The sequence below is a fragment of the Pleurodeles waltl genome, chromosome 5, assembly GCF_031143425.1.
Source record: "Pleurodeles waltl isolate 20211129_DDA chromosome 5, aPleWal1.hap1.20221129, whole genome shotgun sequence".
NCBI lineage: Eukaryota > Metazoa > Chordata > Amphibia > Caudata > Salamandridae > Pleurodeles > Pleurodeles waltl.
Genome location: NC_090444.1, coordinates 1,399,857,339 through 1,399,880,286, shown reverse-complemented (window position 1 = coordinate 1,399,880,286; position 22,948 = coordinate 1,399,857,339). Strand labels below are relative to the sequence as shown.

The 22,948-nt window shown below is 44.3% G+C and overlaps 1 protein-coding gene across 7 annotated transcripts in view; it reads left to right on the top strand.

Moving 5' to 3' along the window:
- Positions 1 to 22,948, top strand: part of SENP6 (SUMO specific peptidase 6) — a 914,216-nt gene that overhangs the window by 25,489 nt on the left and 865,779 nt on the right. For all 7 annotated transcript variants that reach the window (XM_069235653.1, XM_069235659.1, XM_069235655.1 and 4 more), the window contains exon 2: positions 11,335 to 11,428. In XM_069235653.1, the coding sequence (XP_069091754.1) occupies positions 11,335 to 11,428 (94 nt within the window). The remainder of the gene's footprint in view (positions 1 to 11,334; positions 11,429 to 22,948) is intronic.

Here is a 22,948-nt window from a genome sequence, read left to right as displayed (position 1 = left end):
GCCTGTCTCTCAGCATAGTATTGGGCAATGGCCAATACTTCTGTTAGTGTCTTTACTCCCCAGGATGGCTGATAGGTAAGGATGGGTAATCTTTTACATTCTTGAAGGCCATTTACAAAACAACTGGAGAGGGCTTGTTTGGCCCCCTCGTCAGCAACATCCGTTCCACTATAGACAGAGAGCATACTCCTTTGTATTTGGGAGAAGGCTGCTGCTACATTTTCTTCTTTTTCTTGTTTCCAGTTGTTCAGTTTTGTCCAATCTGGTCTCTGACAGGGCTTTAATATCTGCAGTCTAACTATTATTTTGCTTCATTATGGTTGCTGTTTTATCAGTCACTTCACCATCGGCTTTCTGGGCATCTCCTGTAGTAGTAATTTTGGCCTAAGTCAGAATCTTCAGTTTTCTTCTTCCATATATTGGGCGCAAGAATGCAAAGAAACATTTGATTTATGTCATTAAGTTTTAACTTGTCTATGCACAATATCTTTTCTGTTCTGATATACCATTCATCAGAGTTTTCCCTTATATCGGGATAGTCTTAGGAATAGGCAATGAGATCTGTTTTAGTCCAGGAGCATGTATATGATAATGAGGGTTATTGGTGTCATGCTCTGATACTTCATGCATAGGGGCCATCATAGAGGCACATCAGGATTGGATTGGTACATGTCAATCCATTCAAGATAAAGGATAAACGCAGTATTACATGGTGTCCGTCAGGCCAAATGTCTCAGATTTGCTGTCATAATGGGTGAAATTATTGGGCAGAGTCAGGTCCTGTGGCTGACCCCGTTTATACCTTTCTGAATTATAACTAATGCTTAGGGACTTTATAAACATTCACATTTCTCGTATTATAGAGTTTTTCAATCAGTTTCACAGGGATTCAGATTCCAATCCCCCTTATCTGCATATTGCGTAGTGCCATATTTCATGTAGTTCAGAAAAAATATTTTAATTTGATCTCATTTCTGGTGTTATGGTGATTCCTAATAATTTAGTACTGGGAGCAAATTCCCCATTCGGCAACAAAGTGGTGGGGGAGAAGGAGGAAAAAAAAAAGTCATCCTCCTTTGGGTCTCCCTGTTCGGGCATATTGGAACCGAAGGTTTCTGATGTGACCTGTATTTGCTTTAACTGATCTTTGGCTGCTTGACAGGGTGGCGGGTGCTGCTTTTTGATAACATGTGTTCAGTTATAGGGGCCTCTGAAATGCAAGGAGCTGAGGCACTTGTTCTGGTTTATATATCACAGATGTCTTATTCTCCTTCATATTATCTCTTCAGGAAGTTCATCATGCTTTTTCTTTGTCGTATTCCTTTGCTTACTCCCTTTCCGTCTTCATTACTTCCTTCATGTTTTTGCTTGGCATATTTTTTCCACCTGTTCAGCACATCAAACTGTAACTCTCACTTTCGTCTTTCCTTTCTCAAACATAACATTCACTTAAATAATTCTATTTATTATAATCAAAAGCTTCATTCGTTGGAAACTGTAATGAGGGATCCTTTTCAGTATATTCATGCCATGAATGCAAAAACAGTCTACTGCCCCCCCCCCCCCATTTTGTCATTATGTCCCATGCTGTAGCTCCTTCTACGGGAAATGGCTCTACTTCATCTAGATAATGTTAATATGCTACAACTACCTATTTTTCACTTCTTCTTTAAGCAAATTATTTTAGTGTGGGTATGGAGAATCGTCTTCGTCCTAATGCAAATGCTTTCCATCACACCACTAGCCACCAAAAATCATACAGGACTGTCAAATAACAAAGTACAATGCACAGTCTTGTCCCTAGGGCCATATTTATAATTGGGCATCTCTCATATCATTTCACATAGGCCAGAAGTCTTTCTGGTTTCATTGAGTTTTGTCAGTGGTTTAGGCAACAGACTTTTCCAGGTCTGTCAAGTATACGTGTTTCCCCACAGTGTACTCAGTTATGCATGCCAGCCCTCCATCTGCATTCACAGCGGGCCGATTGTGAGGGTGAACAGCAGTGGCAACAGTTGGCAGCCCCGTATGCTACTCCTTTTTTATCTTCCTGATTTCTGATACCAAATGACCTTTCTTAATTGTAGCCTTTGCTTTGAATACAGCAGCCGGGCCCAACAAATTCGGGTAAACTCCTGCCAGTCTCTGCACCACCCACACATGCTCTCATTGGACCATGTCAGCTCTGTTCTTGTGATCTAGTATTGCCAGCGAACATTTCCCATGTGCTAGTGGGTGCATGTCTGTGACGTCAGAAGCCTTAGGTCAAATACTTAAGTTGAGTACTAGCATCATTGTTAATCATTGGTAAAGGCCTGTAGGTGTTCGTATCCTCATGGCCTCTATCAGGTTTAGGGATTATCACAATCAGAGTTTCCTTCATCATCTGAGGTAAACATCCCACATCCCTTGCTCTGTGAACACTACCAGCAACTTCCATTGGGAATTTCCCTGCATATACTGGAAAAAATTCTGTTGTGAGATCCTTGACTCCATGCATTTTTCCATTTGTAAATCCTTGGATTGCCTCAGTCAGTTCTTCTCTTGTAATTGGGGATTCTAGTGTGTCATTCTGTTCTACTGTTCAGTAATACTAACACTTACAGGAATTGTCACTTAAGTCACATCTAGCCTTCGTAGTTAGCTATGCATCATTGCAGCAGTAACAAAAACCTTGAATCAGTGATTCCCAGCCTGTGGTCCGGGGACCCCTGGGGGTCCGCGACTTCTTAGAAAATTAAATATTATTAACAGATTAATAAAGTGTCTATAAAGTATCTGAATGTACAGTTGCAAATGTTAAAACATACTGTAAATGTCAAGGTTTTTGAAATTGAAGGCTAAAAATCAAATGAGCATCCTCTGATTCGTGGGAGCAGTGCAGGTGCATCAAACAGAACATACTGTGGATAATGTGTGGCTTCAATTGAATTTATGAACAGATTCAACCTTCCTATTTAAACTTTAAAAAAAGTTATTTTTTTATTTATATTTTTTCTCAAATTAAATAAAATGTGTTATCATTTGTGTATTTGTCTGAGTGCTTGTTTCTGTATTTGTGAATTGTTTTGCAGTTCAAATCATCAACCATGTTTAGGCCAGGGCCACCAGCTTCAAGTGCTGTCTCAGTTGGTGGCCCGGTTTCCAATAATGATTCAGTGTGGGTCCCCGGGTTCCAGTAATGATAAATTGGGGCTCTGCAGAAAACAAAATATTGAGAAACACTGCTTTGAAATACTCCCTTTCATTTGCCCAGCTTTATGTCAAATTCCAGTTTAGGTCAAAATATTGCCTGCCCAGGTAAACCACTTTTGGGAATTTATCCTGATCCCCCGTTCTAATCAGTCAGTCAGCCACATTTCATGTTTGACCCCTTTAAGTCGGTCTGTCGTGCCTAGATTGAGGCCATCTTTGGGTGGGTGTTTGTCTATCTGACCATCAGTGATAAAGTTTAGATCTCCCACCAACCCCACCTGGCTCTCAGATATGGTGCCATCATCTGGAGCACTTCCCAGAAGATTTATTTATAATCTGTATTTGGCGCCTATTGCTTTACAAATCATACTTTCTCTCTGCCCAGTAACTTGTAGACCACTGCATACCTGCCATCCTGATCTGCTGTCCCTTTGCACATCTGGAATGGTATTCTAGCTGCTACCCATGTCGTAACTCCTCTTGCATAATTGGGATAGGCAGCCTCATACAGCTGTCGTCACCATTTCCTTCACACTTGGTTAACCTTGTCTAGTGTTAGGTGTGTCTACCTCAGCATTGCCACAGCAGTGTCATGTCTCTTTAAACAGTGTGTTTTCTATGCCTCTCGGTGTAGGCATCGAGGCCTATAATTTTCCAGGTCAATATTTTTCTTTCTCTTGTAATCCCAATGTCTTTAGCCAGTCAACCCCCTCGTCCAGTTTCTGTGCACCCATATAGTCTATTTTCACAAAGTTTCACCCATCCAACCTTCATAGTCATTTTCCATGTGCATCCACTGGCCCAGTAGCCAGACTAGCCGATTTATTGTGCATTGTTGGAGCTTTACCTCCACCCACGCTAAGGCAGATATCAGAACCTATCAATCAACACATTTCAAACAGGGCAGTTAACCAAAGACTTCCATTAGACAGACACCTTTAGCACCAAAGTCTTTGCCATGGTCCCTGGTCAACCGTTTTCCATCCCACCCTGTAGAATCCATTTATCCAACTTGATAAAACTAGATTAAAACAAACCCTCACAAGTTCTTTCCCTTATTTTGAGTAGTTTAAACGATCATTTCTGTCTACTTCAGTTGTTCACCCCTTCATTTTGTTATGAGGTCAATTTGAAATTGTCAGGGGGTTGCTTCCAGTCCACATCAACAGTCCAGTTGGGAGAGGTCATTCTAGGATGTGAAACAGACCACACAACTACCTATAGAGTGACAGTGTTTTATATCCCTATGTCTGCAATTCTCCATTCAGTGTTCTTTCCCTATTCCTCTGGTGTCCTTTCAGGCTACTTTTCAGTTAGCAGTGTCAGTCATCTGTCTCCTGCATGTCCGTAGTACTAGGCTCACCATTGAGCCCAGAGGCAATCATCAATGATCCATTTCTTTATACCACTATCCTACACATGCTTCTGGCAGTGCTCTGTGCCCCTGATATTGTTGCACTTCTTGTCAATATTCCTAGCCAGAGGTCCTCCCCATGTTTCTGCAGGAACCAGATTGGTACCTTCCAGCGGGAGCCTTATCCCACATCTTGAGCCACTCCCAAGCTCCATGAGGGGTTATGAAGAAAAACAACTTACCGTCCTGGATGACACTAAGCCTTGCTGGATACATAAGTCTGTATTGAATATCCATTGCCTTAATTTTCTGCTTTAATCCTAGGAACCACTTCTGTAAATTGTGCACCTACCTCGTGTAATCCAGGAGTATTTCAGTGTTGTCATTTTCATAGTGAGGTAGTCATTTCTTCTGGTGGATTGCAGAATAGTATCACTATCCCAATAATTAAACGCTGAGATAATCGGCACCCTAGCAGGTGTCCTGGGGAGTGGTAGGAGTCCCAGCACCCTGTTCATCCTTTCTATATTAAGGAACTCTTTGGGTTTGGGACAATGCATTATCCAGTTCTCCAGAAGTAGTTTGGCAGACTGTCCATCAGCTTTTTTTGCAAGTCGAGGATATAGAGTTTTTCATTTGGAGTTCCCTTCTCTGCATCTTCAGCCCTTCTTTACAGCAAATTTGTAGGGTCAAACAGTGCGTTGCCTTTAATTTTCAATGTGTTCACCTCTTGGTGCAGTAACTCCATGCTTTTACTCAGCTGTTTTCACCCCTGTCCGCCATTTTCCTTTCAGCCATCAGATTTACCTTAATAATTACAATGTCAGTTTTATAGTCCAAGGCAGTTCTGGAGCGCTGGTTCTAAACTGTGATGTCCTTTATGATGGCTTTGCAGCTACAGGGTCCTGGAGCTCTTCATCACTAACATGGTTTGCCTTATCTCATTCTAATACCTCTGCATATTGAAGAATCTTGTTAGACTGCATAGTTATGTTTGTTTAGTCTTTCCAAATGATGGTGTAATGTGTGGGTAGTCTGCAGCACTTTTCCCTCTAGATACGTTCTCTTTAAGCATACCCCGTGTGCTCCAATCTCTTCATGGTTGTCACCAGCCTTTTACCTACTCCAGAAAGTCCAACATCACTTAGGATTACAGCTTTATCTACTTTGTTTGGATCATTGGACCTCTTTCTCCACCCCCATCGGGGTGCAAGTCTTGCCCAACCAATCTTTGTCACTGCATACTGTCTGAGTCAATGTAATTTTCCACTAAAAGAGTCCACACTTGTTTTATCCAGATTGGTCCAGTCACCAGCACATACCCTGGGTTGGTTCACATTTGTTTTACATAGATACTATGAATGTTTATTGTAGTTAGTATTTGCACATTATTTGAACTTTTCAGGGTATTTTAGGCCTGCCAGGGATTGCTCTGCCCAATTGGTGAGCAGCCGATTAGCTTCCCGAGTGCCCTTTCACCTCACCAGGCCTGATCTTGTTTCTACTTGGTGGCGTTTCACTTGCACCTCAATGCCTGCAGACCTCCCTTCAGTTCTAGTGCTGCTTCTTTACCTCAGTTGCACACCAAATTTAGTTTGTTTTGTATGAGGGGGTCAGGTTTCTCCTTGAGGCGCTGCTAGTCACCCTCTGTCAGTAGAACCCACAGTGGCATCTATGTTTCTTGATCAGGCTTAATGGCACACGGAGACGTTTTAAGGCATGGGCAAGGTGGACTCTGGCCAGCCTTTCAGGCGGGCCAATGATAGAGTCTTGCCCTAATGAACTTGTGTACGTCTTAAACAGATTGTTTTAAATACTGTTTTACTTTAATTTATTTTAAAATGTGTTTTTAATTTAGGTGATGTGTGAGGGTTTATTTACAGACATTTTGAGAGAATGTTTTTCTTGAGGTCTCCATAAAAAAGTTTCTTTTAAAACAAAACAGCACCTCCCGTATGACAAATGGGAGGTTGTCACATATAATATCAGTGATCTTCTGCTGTGTTCGAATATTAGACATGCTACTATCCCAGAATATTAAACACATTTAGAATTTGGACAAGTGTTTCTGTATACTGCCTGTGACCTGGCCAAAGAGGGCATGAAAAAGCTGAACCTGGATCATAAATTCAAAGCTGTTCCGAACAGGGGTCTCCAAATCACGTTTTGTCCAGAGCCCCCCAAAATCCTAAAGATGACCTTGATGACATTGCTGTGTATCTGGACATCTGTGGGCTTGACTGCTATAACTGGATTACCCCTAATCACTTCAACAAAATCCCCACAGACCTGCTCCCCTCTTCTCTTTCAGTGGGGACAGTTTGCCCGAACAGAGAGTTCTGGCCCATTGGTGTCCACTTTAGCAGAATTACATGAACTCCGTGGAATTACATGAAGACTCTTCAAATTTCTGTGGAGTTCAACGCGTGGGCAGAAATCGGCATGGGCTTGGAGTAGAGCTTGTCTCCTGTTGGAAGTCTCAGGGACACCAAAGACTTCAGTTTCCTTGACCTTCAGCACTGGGAACTGTGCATTTTGTGCTGTTCGAGAGGAGAAACCACTGCGCCGCCGCAGGCCTGCACCATGACCTGCCAACGTCGTACGAAGTCGCATTGCCCGCTTCGCACTGCAACCCTGGTCTCAGATGCCATTGGACGACTTCACTGAGCTGCTGCTCGCACCGCGACCTGTGGGCCCCGCGCTCCGGCATTGCCTGCTCATTCAGCAGCCTGGACATCACTGGCGCTGCCGCTCCAGCTGATACCGGCGCCACTGCCTGCACTGTGGCCTGTGGTCACCGCTCGTGAGATACACGAAGCACCTTCCCGTCCCCCAACGCAGCCCCGGTCCAACGACGCCAGCATCATCGACTCCAGTGTCACCACCAGGCATCCTGCCCTGTCCTTCACCGCTGACTTGGGCCTACGGATGACAGTGCTTCAGCAACGATGACGCCACTGACTGCACCTTGACCTTGTGACGTCGCACCGCCTCGCTTCACACTGCAGCCGTGGTCTCACCAAAGCTGCTGGATGCCGTCACGGAGCCGCTGCCTGCACCGTGACCTGTGGGCATCGTGCATCTAATCGTCCCACACCGCAGCCCCTGCACCATCCATACCAGCGCTCCTGACTTCATCAGCCCGGAGTTCGATCCGCACGCGTGTGACCTCAAGGGCCTGACGAATCCCGCACTGACTCTGGAACCGAGACGCCACTCTCTGGAGCTCACAGCGAGGATCACAACGCCTTGCAATTCCAAAGGTACTGTTTTTGCTGGACTTCCTGACACTGTAGCTGGCCTGCAATGCCGTGGCTGGCCTGAACTGTTGGTTTTGGTGCTCACAACGCTGTGATAGCCCCAGGTGGAGCTACCGACTTCAAGGAACTGTATTTTTGAGTAAATCTTGCAAAAATCATATCTTTAACACTGTATGTTGTATTTTTATCGTTTTGGTCTTGTGTTGCACAGATAAATATTGGCTATTTTTCTAAAGCTGGTGTGGTGTCCTATTTGTAGTGTTTTCCCTTATTACTGTGTGTTATGTTCAAATGCTTTCACATTGCTTCGGAGATAAACCTGACTGCTCGTGCCGGTGAGCAGGGGTTATCTGAGTGGGTATCTCCCTTATCCTGACTAGAGTGAGGGTTCCTGCTTAGACCGGGTGCAAACCGACTGCCAGCTAGTGACCCCATTTCTGACAGGGTGTCCCGTGGGCTGCAGCATGCATAATGCCACCAATGGGGAGCCCATGCAAAGTGTTCTGCAGGCCTGCCATTACAGCCTGCGTGAAAGGGTGCATGCACACTTTTTCACAATAGGTCACTGCACCAGGTCACTAAAGTCAAACCTATGGCAGGCCCTCCTAGCCCAGAGGGCAAGGTGCACGTACCTGTGTGTGAAGGCACCCCTGCTCTAGCAGAGGTGCTCCCACAAACTCCAGTGTAATTTTCCTGGACTTCGTGAGTGCAGGGATGCCATTTAATGCGTGTACTGGACATAGGGCATTACCTATGTCTAGCTACATAATGGTAACTCCGAACCTAAGCATGTTTGTTATCAAACATGTCGGAATCATACCCCAATACTGTGGCCAGTATTGGAAGTATGATTCTAGGCACCCTGGGGGCTTCTTAGAGGACACCCTAACGTTGCTCCTACCAGTCTAACAGGGTTTTCCAGGCAGCCCCAGCTTCTGCTACCCCTCAGACAGGTTTCTGCCCTCCTGCAGCTTGAACAACGAAAGCCTAGGAAGAGGAAGGCAGAATAAAGGATTTCCTTTTGGGGGGGGAGGGGGCACCCTCTCACTTTAGAAATGGATGTTACATGGGTTGGGAGGGGTAGCCTCCGCAAGCCACTGGTATGCTTTGAAGGGCACATTTGGTGCCCTCCGTGCATAAACCAGTCTACACCGGTTCAGGGACCTCTAGTCCCTGCTCTGGTGTGAAACTGGCCAGTGGAAAAGGGAGTGACCACTCCCCGGCCCCATCACCACCCCAGTGGTGCGCAGAGGGCACCTGGGTTCTGCCATCTTGAATCCGAGGTTAGCAGGGACCTCTGGGAGCATCTGAGTGGCCAGGCATGCAGGTGACCTCAGAGCCCCCTCCCGCTAGTGACCATTCCCACTTTCAGGGCTATTTAGGGTCTCTCTCTTGGGTGGGTCCTCAGATTCAGCTTGCAAGGTTCCAGCAGGACTCTTCTGCAATCTTTCTTCGACTTCTAGCCACTGGAACCCCAACTGGACCCTCCAGGAACTGACAATCTGCATCCAAGAAGAAGACTCTTCTTGCAACATTGTTTCCATGGCTCCTTCAATCTTCTGCAGCATTTACACGGCTGTGCGTCTTCTGAGGGCGACCAGTCTTCAGTCTGCACGAGAAGGAATCTTCCCTTGGAGTGAAGGAGTCATTCCCCTGTATCCGCAGGCACCTAGTGCAACAACGAATGGCTGCGTGGATCTCCTCTTATCCTGAGGTGCGAGGATCCTGCATCATGGGTGGGGGTCCGGAGTAGTCCTCTTAATCCTCTCTGCCAGCTATCCATCTTTGGTGGAGGTAAGCCTTTGCCTTCCCATTCAGGATAGTACCCCCGTGCACTGTCACTTGTAGCTGCGAAGGCATGTTTGTATCTTCTCCAAGGGATCTTCAGGCTACGTGTAGCTCCAGCCCCCAGCACTCTTTCCTGTGACGCACAGCCCTCTGTGTGGTTCTCTGCGGCATGGGACCCTTCTTCAGAAGTGTTGCGTGGGCTGTTCTGCAACTCCTGTGTCCCCCTCCTGGGGGTGCTGCTTCTGCTGCTGTGGGCTCTCTGTGTCGCCGAGGGTCCCCTCTGACTACCCCTCCTGGGTTGATTCCTCCTGGACTTTGCTGGTCCCCGGAAGCTCCACTTTTCGCCAACCGCAACAATTGCCTTTGCCAAGGCGAGTTGGTGGAATTCCTGCACCAGCACCTGACTGCAATTCTTCTTCCACCGTGGGGCGTCATCTGCATCCCTCAGGGACTCTTCTCCTGCTGCAGTGCAGCAATGCTGACCTTCTTCTCATCACTGTCAACCAACTCCTGCAACTACAGCTGGGTGGGTAGTAGCTCCTACTCCTCCTGTGGTCCCCTCTCTCCACAGGTCTTCCTTTCCAGGAATCCACCGGTGGTCTCTTGCAGTGTTGTCTGAGTGTCTTCTTTTCTTTCCTTTTGCGTGGTTTATGGAAATTCCAGTACTTTACTCCTGCTTTCCTGTTCACTGGGGGTTACTATGTTACTTACCTCTGTGATTTTCCATTACTGCCAGCTCTCCTCTACACATTCCACTTATCTAGGTGGGGTTCCTGTGTTCGCATTCTATTTTTTTTTTTTAGTATATGGTTTGGGCTCCCCCTTAGGGTCACTATTGTTCATTTGCAACTGCACTGTTTTCTAACCTTTTCTATGCCTATTGCTATTTACTAGTGTATATAATCAGTGTAGTACTTTCCTTCTATTGGAGGGTCTCCCTTCCAGTATCTTGTGATATTGTGTGACCAAAAACAAGTGCTATGTGACTACAGGGGTTTTGTGTGAGCTTTCATTGTCCCCTTGATAAGTCTTTGCTGCTCATCCACAGCTACCCCTAGAGAGCCTGGCTTCTTGACACTCCATACACTACACTAATAGAGGATACCTGGACCTGGTATAAGGTGTAAGTACCTAAGATACCCACCACACACCAGGCAGGCTTCCTACAGTATTCCTACATCTAGTGGGAGTCTGTTAGCTTCCTTCCTCAGCAGACAGGCTGAGATATTTCTCACTGCCACAGCTCCCATCTTCGATTCCTCTCTGTTTCAGTATTTCTTGCTGTCTTTAACAATTTCAGCCAATATTTTTAGCAGGATGATGTTGGCTTGTTAGTGGAGCGCTCTGGAGCCTCTCTAAGTTGTTCCTAGTTGCCGACCTTTCTGGCTCATCCGCAAACAGAGCTGTTTCTAACCCAAAAAAGCACTTCCAAAGTTATTTTGAGCTGTGAATGTCGTTCCTGTGATTGTGTACTGTGAAAAATTATTTAGGAAGCAATCATTTTTCAGTTCCATTAGGTTTTTATCGATAATGCCAAGTGAGGTGCTTTCAAAATACCAATATTAAAACTCCTGTTGCTTTCCTACAGGTAAGTTAGTGCCTAAAACAAGTGAAGTCTGGCTTTCCCTGTAACAAACTGGTCAATTAAGACCACCGAACCTTCAAAGTTTCAATTATTACTTATTTTCAGCATGTTCTTTTGATCTGAAGATTTACTTAAACCTATTTTCATTTCAGCTTTGAATAAAACTCAGGCCAAGAAAGATGGCGGTTTCGCAAATAATTGGAGCTTTGCACAGTCAGAAGACAATGAAGGGGATGCAGAAAGAGAGTAAGGGTGATTTTATTACAGTAGCAAACAGTATGGTGTGTGTATATATAGTTTTCTGTATTTAAAGCTGATCTGGTTTCCTGTTGAACCTGTGCAGTGTAGATTGGCACACTGTGCTGGGTGTGTTTTTTTTAAGAGTAAAAGTTGTTTAGTTGACTGGAAGTCTTCACTGCTTCAATTTAAATGGGCCTTATACTAGAGTTATGTCACGTAAAAAACGTAAGGTACTTGAGAAATCTGTTACGTACTCTTCAACTGCAGTGATGATGTCTGTCTCATAAGCACAACCCCTGTGACAAATTGTAATAATCAATTACTGTTGTTGGTGAACGATTAAGTTAATTCTGTTGCATTTGGTAGAATACCATACCTTCATGGCATTTGCTGTGTGAACACTAATGACAAGTATCTGTTTATTCTTACTAGTAGTCTATCCAGTGTTCCAACAGGTAGTGGTGTTTTAATTAGTGGTGGGGATAACTCCACGGAATTCCACAGAGTTACATGAAAGCACTGTGAGATTCTGTGGAGTTCCGCGAATGGACAGAGATTGGCACTTTGCGCTGCTCGCCCTTATTTTTAGTGCTAGGAGCTCATTCCGTTCGAAAAAAAAATAAATCAACATGAATGGCACAGCATGGCGCGCCAGAGGGAGCTGCTGCTCGAGTTGATTTTGCTGCCGCTTAAGTAGATTTTCTACTCGAGCTGCAGCTTTCTCGACACGAAAGGTCACAACTGAGAGAATCTCATCAGGTGCTCTCCTAGCACCCGAAAAATACACTAGGGGATGCCAATTCTCCCTTACACTTACCAACTTATTGTTGGTGAGCTGTGCGTAAGAAAAAACTCTCCCATATGGAGGTTGGCAGAATTTGGCCGGACCCCGCATTACAAGTGTTAACCAAAATTCCACCATCGGAGCAGAGTTTATTGCCCACTCCTAGTTTTAATCACATTTTGTGCAAGACTTTACTGTTTTCATAGTAAGTATAGGTTCATTTACAGGTGTGCCCTATACAGTGTGTCTCCAACTGCTTAGGAAATCCAAATTCTGTTGTATTAACAGACCACTCAAAGATGCCAGTGACCAATCTTTACTTAAGGATGTAGTTCTTTAATTTAGAGTTATCCTGTGTGTGCACAAGAAGAGTGCATACTATTTGCATAATGTCAGTGGTTAGGAATTGACTCAGATTCTTTCTCAGCAGACCTTGGTGGACCCCCTGTATCTTAATGTGCTGTTTTTCAACCTGCTCCGAAACAAACCACCAATAATGGTTAATTACTGCTCCCACTGTGAATCAGAATGGAAACAGATATGTTACCCATTCCTTATTTATTGTTCCTTAAACAGGCTGCATTTGACTGTGCGTTCCCTATCCTCTGTACCCACATTTTTGCACTTTTATCTGTAGTTATTTGCCTGAAAATATCCTGGCTCAGAAAATAAAACAATTGCACTAAACTACATATTTAGATTAGTAAATGAGAGAGAGTAGTCAAACACCATTGTGGAGGTATGTTTGTTTAAGCTTGAGGGACATGAAGCATTTAGCTTCATGCTCTGCCAGACGCAGCTGATGCCAGCTTTATGTATACTGTGTGAACTACATTGACCTACATTTAAATAGCTGAGTCAGACTTGTGCAGGCAGTAGTGTTAAGTAAGGTAAGCCTTTTACAGTAACAACCAGGAACCTTAGCACATCATGAATATACTCTCATTGTGTGAGGACGTGCAGTTTCAACATCTGCTGTTACGGGTCTTTCTTATCTACTTCTTATCTATGTGTTCTTTCAGTTCTTGAAAAAAAAAGAGAAGCTAAGAAGCAGAAACAGTTCTCTGACTTTTACCCTCCCTTCTGGCCTACATGCAGAGGCCAGCGGTTTGTACAGCTGCATGGCTCATGAAATCATGGCAAGGACACAACATAGAGGAACAGTTGCTCAATATCACATTTATGTTCCCACAAACTGCCCTTTGAACAACTGTTAAATGTGTTGTTATAACTTTGTTATTAAATATTTGCATTAGTGTGGCCACTTCTTCCTGCTGTGTCATGATGCTTGAAACACGAGCATTACAAGTGAATGCACACTTTGGTACATGCTGGTCAATCATAGGCTTCAAATAGTGACAAAATTTCATCCCACAATGTTCGTTCACCAAAATGATGCACTTGTATCCCTATGTCATGTAAATGCTCCATGGCCTTATAAACATTCGGAACACAAAAGGTTGATAGACGGAGTGCTGAAACTTTTCAACCACTCACCCCCAGTCACAGATCTGGGTTTAATCCACAGTGTTTTTGCTCACCATGCCACCCCAGTTTCGACACAGCCATATGCATGCACACCGGTCTCATGGTATCACCGTTCATCAGCCAGGCTAGCTTGAATCCAATGGCACATTGAGCAGGGGACCGGAAACATGCATCCTGGGACCGGTTTCAGGGTAATTCGGGGCATTATTGGGGATAAACATGCAGCATTCAGTGTGTATTATCTTACAGACTCCCCCCTCCCCCTTTTAACGAGGAGCCAATCAAGTACCATAACTCTCATGGCTACTATTTCTACTGTAATATTATCTAGGGTGCCTGTTATTTCATTTATTATTGCTTCCCGCAAATGGCCTAGTTGTTTTTTCTTAGAATTCACTGCTGCTCAAAGCATAGGTAGTATTCTTCACACCAAATCAGTGAACCTCTTGTCAGAGGTGTCCTTCTAATCTATCTCCCTGTTTGTTAGAAGGTGTTGGCTAACATGTTCCCTAGAATGGTGTCTAATACGGGGAAGCACTAGGCTCGTATAACAAAACCCTCCCCAATCCTTGGGCAGCCAAGTGTATGCTTTCTTTTTGTTCACAAACTAAATGCCTTCCGCTGCTGATAACCAGGACCAAAAGACATTGATCTGGCTGAATACATGGGTGCAGTTGCTCTGTTCCATCTATAGTGATCCAGTTGATGCAAGTCATAACTGCCTGTGTGCTCTTGTTAGCTGTAAAGCTGGGGGATTGTTAAATAAGGTGGAAGTGTTGGGAATCAAACTATTCACCCGTAAGATGAATTGTTTATATCTTTTATTCATGACACTATCATTGAAGGCATTCCTGTAGGGGTAACCTTCCCCTCGGAGCAACCTAGTGGTACCACTATTTCAACTCTGCATTTGTGTCTGACATCAGTACCCCTCAGGCTAGAGAATCAGGTGATCACTGTTTTAAATAGAATGTAACAAGAATAATTAAGCATCAAACTCAAAGATAACAAAGGCATCCCTTGTTGTTTTACAGAAGGATTTTTTAGACAAATGCAACAATCTGAGAATTAAATTCCTTTTGATAGGTGTTCATCATTTGTATGGCAATGTGGCAGCGGCCAGACTCTTCCTCGACCTCCCCAAATGGACCCACATCACTCCATCACCTTAGGAACCTCCACTGGCTCCCCGTCCAGAAGATATGCCAGTTTAAGATGCTGACACATGCCTACAAGCCCCTCCACAGCTGGGGTCCAGACTACGTAAACCATCCTCTGAACTTCCACCAGAGTGCCAGACACCTGCTCTCCGCCACCTTGGCACACACTCCCAGCAGTCGCTGAAGCCAGAGTGGAGGTTGTTCCTTTGCCTAACTCGCCGCCAAGTCCTGGAACGACCTAACACTCCAGCTACCAAATTCTCCCTCGTTTGCGGAATTCAGAAGGGCACTCGAGGTGACTATTCGACTAAGCACAGCAAGATCGCTGTGTCTTGCTACCCACAGGGGTGAATTAGCCACGCTCCATAATTACTGCTTTATTGATTGATTAAATCATCATCCATTCGCAGAGTTGAAGATTGTGTCCAGGTCCCTGCAGAGGCAATGGCAAGGCGGTTTTCATCTGTGTATTAATGGCAGAAACCCGTTTTGGCAATTCAACACAGTTCTCTTGGAGCACTGTACATCCTATTTATGGTGTTGTCAATGTTTTTGCCCATGCCCCATCTCCATATAGTAGCATTTTCCAAGAACAGTTTCATGCTGTTTACAATGCCCTCTTTTCCCATATGGGAAGGGCTGTGCATCATCAATGTCATAGGCTATGCCATTTGCCAGACAGCATGAACTGATGACCATGTTGATCCTTCCACCACCCATATACTAGAGTACGGCATTGTTGGAATTTTTGTAACTCTTCTTTAGTTGCTTGTTTTTGCAAATCTGCTATTGCTTCGATCACTGAAGTCATATGCACTTCCTTTATCTTCAATAAACGTTATATGGGAAAACATATGTTAATAATATGAGATTCTGAGCAGTCCCTTTGATAAAACAGTCTAGTAGTGCTTTTAGTGCCTGTTAATAAATGGAGTGGCTTTCCGTATATAGCCATGTGGGATATGTGTAATATAGTTGCAATATATATATATTTTTTTTAATTGAATAATTATTTTGAGTCTTCATACAGGGGAATGGAAAAGAAAAATGTTTTTCAAATCGGTGACTAAAAACATGTATCAAGGGGAATGTCAGCTAACTCGGTGGCAATGTTAGGAACCAGGGGGAAACATGGTACCACTACTTTGCTAATCTTGCAGAGGTCAACCACAGACCTGCAGATATCTCCCTTATTGGGGTCATCACTTTTTCTTTTTAATATGGGGAGGATCAGGCTATTGCTTGGGGAACCCCTCCTCTCTCATCACCCCGTTCTGAAGGAGGTCTTTTATAACTATCTTCCTTTTTTTTGTTCTCCTCCTGAAGATATTGTGTACTGTCACACTCGTGGGAGAGGAACATTTTGTTTCGCTGTTGTTTGTACTGGAGGTATTGTCATATGCCTCACATCAATTTTACTGGAGGTCTAAACATTGTTGCCTTCTTTCTTTAAAAAAATAAAATAAAAATCAGGTGCTGTAGTTTAGGATCAGGGGAAGTAGACATTAGTGGCAAAAAGGGTTTTCTACATATATTCAAGATACATATGCTGTCTGTGGTGCAGTTTAGTGTTGCATGTCATTTTTGAAGTTAGTCTATGTCCAACAAGTTAAGGGTGCAATTGTCTGAACAAAACACAAATGTTTCAGTTATTGGGCCAGTGGTATATGTCAGTGGGGCGGAGACGAGATTGTGCACAGGTACATTAGAAAATCCATCAGATGTATTATGTTTTTACAGAGGGGTGTTGTGGGATAGTTTTTGGAGAAATTGAAGATTTGGTGGCCCCCAGGAATTTCACCTTCTGCCCTTGTAGCATTGTTTCATCATATGGCCCTTTTGGATCCTCTGGAATTTCCACCCTTTGTTCTCTCCCTCCTGGGCCATCCTATTGGACAAAATCATAATCTGACAGGGGGCCAGTTAACCATCTGGCATTTGTTAGCCTATCCGTTAAAGTTGCTTTGTTGGTGTCCCTGATAAGTGGTGTAATTGGTGTCAGTAGCATAATATTCGCCATCATTGGGCATATCGTTATGTTGTGAATATCAACAAATTTCTGTATCCCCCCCTTGGGCAAGTCCTTGTGACATGGTTAACCTTTTGTTAGTTTTCTGTATTGACGGGTGCCCCAATGATTAGGGTCTTTGCAATTGTGGTATCAATTATCTATTTGGAAATTCTAGGGGTCTGTAAGTTGGTGCAGAGTACATCCCCTTGCAGTCCCCCACCCCCCCCCAACTTGTCCCCGTAATGTGTGCCTGCCTCTTCCTTGCTGTAGATAACTCCTTGTTGTGTTTCTTATTCTGTTCTTCCTGTGCCAGTCTCTCAGTGTAGCATTGGGCAATGGACAATTCTTCTGTTAGTGGGGTTGCTCCCCGTGTTGGCTGATAGGTATGGATGGATAATCTTGTGCATTCTTTGAGGCTATTTACAGAACAACTGGAGAGGGCTTGTTGTTCCCCATTGTCGGCAATATCCATCCCACTATGGACACAGAGCAAACACCTTTGTATTCAGGAGAAAAATGCTGCTACATTTTATTCCTTTTCTTGTTTACAGTTGTTCAGTTTTGTACAGTGTAGTCTCTAATGGGGCACTAATATTTGCAAGCTAACTATTAATTTGCCTGGCAGGGCTGCTGTTCCATCAGTCACCTGGCCGTCAGATTTCTGGGCATCTCCTGTAGTATTCATTTTGGCCAAGTCAACATCTTCAACGTTTTCTTTCCTGCACTTCTTCCATATATTGGGCACAAGAATGCAGGAAAACATTTGGACTATGTCACTCAATGTTAACTCACCTATGTACAATATCTTTTCTGTCATGGCATACCATTCATTAGGGCTTTCCCTTATACTGGGTTAGTGTTTGGAAAAGGCAGTGAGTTCTGTTTTAGTCCAGGGACATGTACATGATAACAAGGGTTATTGGTGTCAAAACCTGGTACTTAAGGCATAGAGGCCATCATAAGGGCACATAAGGATTGGTACATGTCAATCCAGTCAAGATATAGGGCAAACTCAGTGTTAAAATCAGGATCCGTTAGGCCAGATGTCTGATTAGCTGGATGAAATGATTAAGCAGCATCAGGTCCGACGGCTGACTCCAAGTCTTACTGAATGAAACCTGATGCAAATGAGATGAATAACCTTTCCCATTTCTTGTATTTAAAGAGTTTTCACTGCATTTTTACAGGTGTTCAAATTCCTATCGCCCTTATTTGCATATTATTAGTGCCATGTTTCATGAAGTTCTGAACAAATATTTCAATAAGATCTCTAATTTCTGGTGTTAGGGTGTTTCTTAATTTAATACTGGGAGCAGATGCCCCCTGTAGGCCGCAAATTGGGGGTGAGGAATAGGAAAATGAGGGTCATCTTCCGTCAGGTCTTCCTGTTCTTCTAATGTAGACAAATTGGAACTGGAGGTTTCTGACATGTCCTGTGTTTTCCTTATTTGTTCAATGGCCGGTGCTGTCTTTTAGTGAAAATATGTTCCATTATCCTCTGAAATAGGAGCTGAAGCCATCTGTTTCGGTTATATACCACAAATGTCTTACTCTCCTTCACATGATATGCCTTCATCTCTTTTAGCAAATTCATCAGCTCTTTTCTCTGTCATAGTGCCTTGCTTTATCCCTTTCCATCTTTACTTCAATTATGTTTTTGCCTGACATTTTAACCACCTGTTCTGCACATCAAACTGCATCAGTCTCACTTTCTTCTTTCATTCCTCAAACATACATTCATTTAGATAATTCAGTTTATCATAATGAAAAGTACTGTTCAATGGAAACTGCAATGAGGGATACTTTTTAGTATATTTATGCCTTAAATGCTGAAACAGCCTAGTCTCCATCCCTTGTTAAATCATCGTCTCCCATGCTGGTGTTCCTTCTACTGGGCATAGTTGTACTTCATCTACATAATGTTTATTTACACCACACAAATTACTACAGCAACTACCCAGTTTTTACTACTTCTATAAGAAAATTATTTGAGTGTGATAAAGGTGATTCTTCTTTATCACAATGCAAATGTTTCCCGTCACACTAGTAGCCCCTAAAAATCAACAACTATCACATAACAAAGTAGAATGCATTGCACTCTCCCTATGATCATATTTATAATTAGACGTCACATATTTCACATCATCACATCATGCGTGGTACTTCTCACCGGGTCTCGACAACTGTGTTGCCTCTGAGTTCTTTGGATTCAGCCAGGTCTCTCGAGGTAACAGTGATCCACTCAGTCTGCAACTGCGAGATACGCAATCCCCTTTGTGGGGTACGTACTTCAAAGTCAGTCCGTTCTCCAAATGCGCCTCCTTCCGGTCTGTCTGGATTGACTTGGTGGATCCCGGATGAGCCACCATTTGTTAATGAGAGTCAGCAGTCAAACACAGTTGTGGAGGTATGTTTATTAAAGCTTAAGTTTGAGAGACACAAAGCAGTCAGCTTCCAAGTATGCTTTGCCAGATGCAGCTGGCACAATCTTTATATCCTGTTTAAACTATATTGGCAAACATTAAAATAGCTGATTCAAACGTGCTGAGAGTCGTGTTTCATAAGTTTAGCCATATACAATTAGAAATTGGAATCTTGGAGCATGAATACATTCCCACTTTGTGAGGACAGTTGCGATAACTCCTTTTCTACTTCTTATTTACGTGTTCCTTGAGTTCTTCAAAAATAAAGGGGAGGATAACAAGCAGAAACAGTTCTCTGACTTTTACCCCTCTGGCCTACGTTCGGAGACCAGGGTTTGTCCAGCTGCATGACTCATGAAATCACAACAAGGACACAAAGTAAAAGAACAGTTGCTCAGTATCACATTGATTCTCCCGTAGATGTTAGTCCTGCTGGGGAGGCTAGTCTGTCTTGTCATGTTGTGGTTCTCATCGTAAATAGAACTGTAAAACCTGGAATGCTTCCTTTACTCTCTGCAGTGTCCAAGTCACTTGTGAGATGGACGGTTTAGTATGCTTTTTTTTTTTGGAGGTTGTTCACTGTGCTGCCAGCTTTGTGTCTCAACAGCCATCTCAGAAAGGTTTCCCTCTGCACCCTGTTGCTTTGCTGCACCCAGTCTTTGGTTGTGCCAAAGATATGAGGAAAAGCTGGATTGTTTGCCTCTTAATTTTGATTGAGCTTCAGTGGTTTGTGGTTTCCTCTTTGTCAGGCTTCCTAACTTAATTTCTCACCTCCGGAAGATAATATAGCCCATTTCATTTCAACTCATGAATTTATTGAATTGGATATGATAATCTGTTATGTTACGTTGAGTTGATTTCTGTGGTGCAGCTTATCACCCTTGAGAGTTGCCAGGCGCTGGAGCAGGAGTGGAGGTCTTACGGTGCTCCTGGTTAAAATAGCCAGGTCTTTAGTTTTGTTGAGGAAGTTGAAGAATGGCTTGGCCGTTCTGATATGCAGAGAGAGAGCATTCTAACATTTGGTGGTGATGAAAGAAAAAGCGTGTTCTCCTTTCATGATTCTGTGCAGGCTGGGAATCAGTGTGAGGGAGAGTGAGGTGGGATGTAGTTGTTTGGAGGGTTGGCAGAGTTGGAGTGAGTTGTTGAGGAACTCTGGTCCTGTGTTGTGGAGGGCTGTCTAGGTGTGGATGAGCAGCTTGAATTTGCAACGTTTCTGGATGGGTAGCCTGTGTAGTTCATTGAGGTGGGGAGTGATGTGTGCTCCTTAGGGGACATCTAGGATGAGTCTGGCGCTGGAGTTTTGGAGGGACTGGAATCTTTTCCTGTGTGTGTTGGTGATGTTGACGTAGAGTGCGTTGCTGTAGTTGATTCTTTTGGTGATGAGGTCCTGGGTTGACCGTGTGTCTTAGGAGCTATTTGAAGTTCTTGCCAAGCGTTCTAAGGATGTGGAAGCAGGATGCGAACACAGCATTGACCGGTTTGATCATCAAGAGTTTGTTGTCCTAGATAATGCTGAGGTTTTTAGCGTGCTCTGTAAGGGGGGAGTAGGACCTAGGTCTAGTGCCTGCCAGGAGGAGATGTGTGGGAGCTCTTATTCCGAAAATCAGGATCTCCATTACGTCCATGCTGAGTCTGAGACCAATTTTTTATTTTATTTTGTCCTTCTTTTTTGCATCCAGCTGGCCATGTTGAACAAGCAGATAGTAAAATTAGTCCTGGTGGTGATGCTCGAGTCGGTGAGGGAGAGGCTGCGCGGAGTGTCATCAGCATATTGGACAATGTTGTTGTCGTGGGTTCTAATGATGCAGATGAGAGGTGCCTTGCACACATTGAATAGAGTTGAGCTGAGGTAGGAGCCCTGGGGGACTTTGCAGACGAGTGGCTGGTGTTCGGGGTGAAAGTGGAGGGTCTGACTCATTGTGTCCTGTTAGAGAGAAAGGAAACGATCCAGCTCAGGGTGGGCCCTTCTATACCCGAGTCCCGGAGTCTGATGATGAGGTTTTCACAGGAGATGGTGTTGAGTACCGCTGAAAGGCCGAGTGGGAGTTCCGCCTCCGTCCATGATTGACCTTATGTCATCTGTTGCTGCCAGGAGGGTGGTTTCCATGCTGTGGTTTCTGTGAATCCTGACTGGGTGGAGTCTAGGAGGTGGTGCTGTACAAAGTGGGTGGATAGTTGCTTATTGATGCCTTTCTCTTGGACTTTGGCCAGGAAGGGCAGAAATTAAATGGGCCTTTAATTGCCGAGTTGGTTCAGGTTGGCTGAGGGTTTCTTCAGGAAAGCTGTGACCTCTGCATGTAGCTGTCCAAGAAGATACCCCTGAGGTTGGAGGAGTTGATGATGATGGTGAGGTTGGTGCTGGTTGGTGTGCTTCCCAGGTTGAAAATGTGGTAAGGGCAGGGCCTTTGGGGACCCCGAGTGGATGGTTTGCATGATTCTGGTGATGTTTTTTGTCGATTTGGGGGGTGGGGGGGCCAGTCCGTTACAGGGTGGGTGTTCCTGGTGGTGGTGGGGAGGTTTCTTGATGATTTCCTCTACGGTGAGTTGGGCTATGTAATTGGTGTAGATTGAGTATTTTCCCAGTGAAAAGGTCAGAAAGGTCATTGCAGAGAGTCTGTGAAAGGGTGAGGGTATTTGAGGCTGCTGTTGGGTTGGTGAATTCTCTGACTATGTTGAAGAGTGCTTTTCCAGGGTTGGAGCAGAATTCTAGTCTGAGCATGTGGGCTGCTTTCCTGGCTACTTTGATCTGTGCCTGTTACCTTCTAAGTGTGTATTTGTTGGAGTCTCTGGAGATGTCGCAGCTGGATCTCCATCTTCTTTCCAGTTTGCACTAGATTTTGGAGTTTCTGATTACTTCCATGTACCAGCATGTTTGAGCGCGAGTTCTTGTGTCTGATCCTCTTCCTGGGGCCAAGATGTTTATGCAGTTTGTGATCCAATTGTTGACTGTGGATAGGTATTTCTGTAAATTATCTCTGAGCTTGGTGGTCTGGTTGACTTTGAGAGTATGGGTCCAGTTTGCTTCTGTTACGTTTTTCCACTTATGGCAGAGGTTGATGGTTGCTGTTTTGCTGGAGTGGGGTGCAATGACGTCGAATTGTGCGATGGAGTCTGTCCATGTGGGTGGGGTTAAGATGGCTGAAGGTAGTCTTGTTGCTGACTAGGTCAAGTGTTCGTTCATTAACGCAAGTTGGGCAGTGTACAAGCTGGGTGAGTCTGATATTGCTGAGGCTTTCTAGGAGATGATGTTGCGATCCGTTAAGTTGTCGAGATGAATGTGTCATCAAGTAGGAGCAATTCATTGGGTCAAATGGCAATGGGACTGATGATATTGATAAGGAGATTGCTGAAGGTGGTGCAGGATCCTGGCGGTCAATTAGTGAGGATGCCTGTGATGATTGTTGAATGGCTAAGACGTAGTTGGAAGTGCAGGTGTTCCATGAGCGTGGTTAATTTGTCTTTTGGGGTGGTGCAGGTGATGGTGTGTCTTTGTGGAATTTTGTGAGGCCTCCTCCAGGTTTGGGAAGCCTGTTGTGGTGAAAGATCTTGTAGCTGGGTGGGGTGGGGGAGTTGTGGCTACTGTAGTGGTGGTAGTGGGGGAAGGGCTGAGCCAAATTTTGACGAGGAAGAGGACGTCCAGTGAGAGGTGCCAGACCTCTG